This window comes from Cryptotermes secundus, unplaced genomic scaffold (assembly GCF_002891405.2).
Source record: "Cryptotermes secundus unplaced genomic scaffold, Csec_1.0 scaffold442, whole genome shotgun sequence".
Lineage (NCBI taxonomy): Eukaryota > Metazoa > Arthropoda > Insecta > Blattodea > Kalotermitidae > Cryptotermes > Cryptotermes secundus.
This window is the reverse complement of record NW_019718275.1, coordinates 57688-63817: the sequence shown is the minus strand read 5'-3', so window position 1 is coordinate 63817 and position 6130 is coordinate 57688. Positions and strand designations below refer to the sequence as shown.

The 6130-nt window shown below is 41.3% G+C and overlaps 1 protein-coding gene across 1 annotated transcript in view; it reads left to right on the top strand.

Moving 5' to 3' along the window:
- Positions 1-411: 411 nt before the first annotated feature.
- LOC111875321 (guanylate cyclase 32E) overlaps positions 412-6130 on the top strand; it is a 60736-nt gene continuing 55017 nt past the window's right edge. Inside the window, exon 1 of the mRNA XM_023871467.2 lies at positions 412-590. Within this exon, the coding sequence (XP_023727235.1) occupies positions 483-590 (108 nt within the window). The 5' untranslated portion in view covers positions 412-482. The remainder of the gene's footprint in view (positions 591-6130) is intronic.

Here is a 6130-nt window from a genome sequence, read left to right as displayed (position 1 = left end):
ACTTCTGGCCTATTGTACCAGCCCCAGATGATAGGTGAGGGTGATTGTGGAGCAGTTGGTGGAATGAAGATTGGCAGGGGAAACCGAAGTACTCGCAGAAAATCTACCCTAGCGCCACTTTGTCCACCACAAATCCCACTTGACCAGACCCGGGATCGAACCCGGGCCTCCGCTGTGGGAAAACCCTTACCTTTACATTACATTAGATACATAGATCTCTATTGCTTGAACATAGAACAAATATGTCAGCAACCACCTGCTCACCCTGGTTCCTCCCTTGCAGATTTTTCTACCCTGAAGATGGAGGCGATACTTACTTCCGAAACGTCGGTTCACACAAGATACACAACATCACATCGCAGAAGACGGCATTCTTCAATATGTTTATGATTTTCACAGGGAGGCGGTTGCAGTACCTGGCGGCAGATATCGGCACCCATCCTAGTCGCCAGTCATCTCTGGCGACTCTGGCGATCCGAGTGATGACTGAGATGAGAGATAATGGTACAGTAGCCTTCATCGGGCCTGATGACACCTGTCGCTCAGAAGCTCTTGTTGCTGCCGCATGGAACCTACCGATGATATCATATGTGAGTTAATTTGTTCCGCTTTGGCAGTATGCATGTGTCCATTGTATCAGTAGCAGCTCTCAGTTCGGTATATTGTGACATAACGGCTGAAAGCCATAATAGCTGCCCCAGAAATGCCGTCCATTGCTATGCAACGACCGGTAAGTACGTTTCCACAGCAAAAGAAACACGCTTCCACGTCAGCAATACTCAAGCCATCGCTGGGCAACAACCAACTTAACACGCCTTTTAACAATAAAAAATTTTTAGATGCGGTGTTTTCTGTGCGGTCCGCGCCGAAATTATGTACCGAGCACACCAACCTAACCCAGAGCAGTGAAAGAGTAAAAATATGGTCATGAGTGCTGTGGAAATAGCAACAAAGAATCACTGCGCTGGCGAAGGCCAGCAGTAATTTAGCATCAGCAGTCGGGAGTCAGTCGGAGGTCGGATGCTGGAGTCAGTGGTTAGATTCTTGATCAGCTACTAGTGACAATGTAGCAGACTTAGAAAATTTAGTGTTGTAGTGTTTTGTAGGGTGTGTAGTGTAGTGAAAGTGTTACTATTATTTATAGTCACGAGTTATAAGCGATCAATAAATCCAGTTATCAATCCTAACCCCGTATATAGTTTTTAACAGGCAAATATCTTGTCTTACCGTCTCCTATTAATTTGTAAAAAAAAACTTGAGATAAAACTTAGAATTACCGTGTGTTTAGAATTTTCCATCGTCCGGTATTCTAGAAACTTGAACAATAGAAATTTTTATTGCACATTTCCTTATATCTCCTGCCAAATTAGCCTCGTCTCAGGTGATTAAATAGCTGTGTGAATCTGACAAGGGGTTTCAAGTCATTGAGGTTAGGTCTTTCTAGGGGACACAACTGAATAAGTGTCTTCTCCCCCACTCACCTGATGACGGAAACAGATCCAATTTCCGAAATATCGTGTTTCCTATTTTCTAGAACACCGGAGGATGTAAGAAGTCTAGAAGCCCAGCAATTCTGAGCGTTTTACACCATCGCCAGAACCCTTTGGAGTTTATTTAAAGATAAAACTGTTCAGAATTATACTACTATGTTATTTTGTATGTGAGCCGTTGGGCCCCCGTCAAGGGAAATAATAAAAAAGATGACACGAACCCACTTGGTTTATAAATTCCAATAAAATCTTAACAAACCAATTATAAATATTTTAATGTATTGAAACAGCCGCTGTAGTTGTAAAAACTTTAAATTTTATACCCAATTGTATATTATTAATATTACATGTATATATTATATATATGTATACATTTTAACGTTCAATTGTAATAGTAGCTTCCAACTGTATTGATGTAAAGGTGTCCCTCTGATGATGGTCTCTGAAGACCGAAACATGTAAGGGCATAAATAATTGAAATAAGAAAAATCTTCACCAGTCACACTAGACGGAACTGTTTAACTTTCCATGATCCGTGGTTTTATTCCGCAAGCGAAATATACCAACCGAGCAACCGCCGTATATCAGCGAATTTAGTGCCAACTTTAGCGGATAGAGAGTGTCGCGTGTTCAGCGTAACGGATCCCCACGACCGTTAATCTTAATTTTCTAGACCGGGGCCGCTGTTTTCTTGAAATAGCTCCTCAATTATCCTCACGAGGCTGAGTGAACCCCATTCCAGACCCACTACTTCTCAGAACATCTGGTAGCGCAGGGAATCGAACCCGGGACATCTGGATCTGTAGCCAGGAACTCTGACCACTAGACCACAGAGGCGGTCGTTCTCTTAAGCCTTAAAGATAAGTTTATTCCGTCCCACACTAATGTTATATTCATTGATGAAATCTGTCTGATACTCAGACACAGACAGGATTCGATCCACGATGATTTAGAACTCGAATCACGTACAGTTGAGTCGAGATTCTTAATATATGTACTTGGAAGCACAGTGACAATGGCCTCCACAGAACATTCGTCTGTATTCACAAGAACTGCGGGAACTTACAGCTGTGTTTATGGCTGGTAATTTATGCAGTCATTTAGGGGGAAACTTGACAACCATAGAGTTACTGCAGCCATAAGGACGGATGAGGTAGGCGCTGAAATGGAACATTGACCTCAATAAGCATTATTACCACAAAAAGAAGCGTGCTTCTTCTTTGCTGTGTTTTAACAATTCTAATGACAGTAGATTTGTGTGACGACAACGCTTCAGTGCAGCCGGTTCCAACCGCATATTCTTGATCCCCATGAATCAGTTTTTTCTTTCCTATTAATGTCACGTGAATGTTGGGATAGTAAACTAAAATGGGTTATGGCCACCTACTTTCAGATCCTTCATACATTTTATAGCGAATAGATTTACTGTCTCACTGTCAGCTGTAATCTCATCAATGGAACATCGTCATTAAATAAGCAACAGTAGCGGGAAGAGTTGCAACACGCTTACAGAACTGAGTGAGTGGACTGCTTGCAGATTTAGGCTTAACAAGATAATGTGCTATTCATGATTTCTTTATTAGCTTCTTTCCTTATTTTGAAAAATAATTAAAGAAGGCTTATGCTATTTCTGTGTGACTGTGAATTCCTTCCTAATAACTTTTTGTCTGAACCAACGTTTGTGACTTGATATACGTATATACTCGTACAATCATGCCACCTGAGCCCATCTCAGCGGTGTACTTCTTAGATCCTTCCCATCAGTCTGTGTGTCTATGTGTGTCCCTCCTCTCGTTGCTAGGCAAATGCTCGGTATGAGTGTTTTCGCAGAAAAAAAATTGTTGGACGTGTCTTTTTCTATACGGTTCGTGTTGTACGAAACGAAAGTAGGCGATTAGTTTTCCCAGAACTGCTTGTGTTTGTGTGTGTACGTGTTTTATATATATATATATATTATCACGTGCCACAGTGACTAAGACGCGGGGTTGGATTGGTCAGTAGGTTTATTGGATCTTTACTACTCGAAACTACAATTAGTTCTTACACTCTCAAGATTGCTGTAATTACAGCACATGTAACATCACACACTATGTCCCCTAATTCTTCTTCTGGCTACACTGCTGTTCCCTTGGAACTTCGGAACTCAAGTGAAGTCAATTCCAAAGTCAAAGTCAAAGTTACATTGCGACTGACGGTCAGTCAGTCTGTCTGTCTGTCTTGGTGTCGAGCCCCGACTGGGGCTCATGACCAGATTTTTTTTTCTTTATATGAAAGCTACTGTCCTGTTCATTTGGGGCGCCCTCTCTGACGAGTGGTCGGGTCTGTCATTTTTCAGTCATAGTCTGTGTTAGTAAGTCCATTGTCAGTATTTACATATATTTACAATTTAAACTTAATTCCTATTCCTATGTACAATATATACAAGGCCTCTGAGTCAATTCCCATTCTCGTATTCTCTCATATGCTCTCAGCACGGACCACGCACAGAAAACACAGTTATATTATTGCATAGCGTACACCACACAGAAAACAAATCACGTGATAACTATCTCGCCTGTCCATTTGCGCGCTGACTGTCGCCTTGCAACAAGCTACAAACATTCGTCCTACTGTTGCTTGCGCGTATCGTGGGATGTTTATCGAGCCGTTGCCTGGCAATGCGTTGATATGTCACAATATAATAGTGAAATCATAGGTACACTCTAATTTGTCTAATTTCTTTAACACAGATTTTACATATTATTTTATTTTAAAATGCAACACCAATCCACCAGTTGTGATGTACTGATTTAGACGAATTTGGGACACAACGGAAGTTTCTTTGTCGCCCCATTCAGACAACTGTTATATTTTCAGTATTCACATTATATGGTCTTGGAAGGTGATGACCCCTTTTTAAACATTACGTCAATGATGAAATGTTCCTGCAGCGTAACAAAAATATAAATAAATATTGTAATGAGAATTTTGATTATTGTGCAACATAATAATACTTCAGCTATTACATTTTTATTATCAGCTGTCGTGGACATATTGTAGGTGAATCGATGGATACAAGAACATACATTCTCACTCTTCATTGTGTAAATAAGGAGTTGTGTTTCGTTTACTCATGACGTTCGCCTGCTGGGTAGATGCAACGCGTTGCAATGCATACAGGAAGTAGGGGCGTGAACTGCAGTTCGGATAGTCCACACTTAGCGCACGTGTATGATATTTTCTTGAAGGTTTATGCTTATATTGTACCTTCTTTCTTAAGCTTGTAACTTTTTCAAAATATTTTTATTTTAAATCAATATTTAGGGGTATTCATAATGTATTTATTTCCTTAATTAGTATTGGCACGAAAGAAATCGAAAAGAAATAGATATACATACACCAGTATATCCCAGTAACACTCAAAAAACAAAAGCAAAACTCCGTCGTTTTAGTCTGAATTAATTAATATCGTCTCTAATTAATTACTCTTGACCGTGGCTGTTTTCAGTGTTTGCTTTTTCACTTGAGTTAACATAAGAGTTTATGTAGCAATATTTAGTTAAAATGGATATTACTTTCCGTCTGTATAGCTCGATTTGCAGTGCACACAGAGAAAGCTTCTATAACGCCTGATGACGATCGTTTAGGCAACCTTAACTTACGAAAGAGTCGGAGAATTTGCCGCATCTACTCGGCGTACACTGAATCATCAAGATCATCACTGTGAAATGTCACGGCAGCGACTAGGATGAGTAAAGACCGTGCCATTGTTCAGTGGGTTAGTCTCAGGCTTCTCACCGCGGCGGCCCGGGTTAGAGCCAAGGTTGAGTCATGTGGGATTTATAGTGGACAAAATGGCGCTGAGGCAGGTTTTCTCCGAGTACTTCAGTTTCCCCTGCCATTTCTCATTGCACCGACTGCTCCACACTCATCATCTATCATCCGGGGCTGGTACAATAGGCCAGTTGTATGAGTATGAGTGTGAGGGGTGAGCCATAGAACTGACCCTAGCACTGCGACCTCAGTACGCCAGTTAGTGAGCGACGTATCAAGTTGACTCAGTCTCACCCCACTCCAAGAAACTAAAATGAAGGAGAGTAATATTTTCAAGGGAGAGCTCTGAAAGCTGCTAAAAATTTATGGACATTCCTCCGAAGTTCTGATAAATTTATATTCTGCTACGCGGTGTCGCATTCCAGAACCATTTAATCACAATTACGAAATTACTAAATTATAAACCCAGAGGAGACCGAGGTCTCTGACTTTCACATAGCCAGATGGGAGTGCAACTTCTCTTGAAGCCGAAAACAGGCAAATGCATATACCCTTAGAGGAGGAGGAGGAGGAGAGAGGCCTTTTTTTATTGCTAGTGGGGTGGGACTAAGTCCCTTGTACTNTATTTTCTGACCCAGATATCCTGCTGCTTTACGAAAGACGGTGTTTGTCCGCGTGCGAGTGTGCGTCCTGAAAATTTTGAATTAGCTTATGATTTTTAACGGGGCACGCGGTATCGTAGTTGGTTGAGGCACTGTGCTACAAGCCGGAAGGTAGTGGTTTTGATTCCCGATGAGGTCAGTGTATTTTTCAATTGATTTAATCCTTCCAGCCGCAATATGGCCCTGGGGTCGACTCAGCCTCTAACAGAAATGCGTACCTGGAAT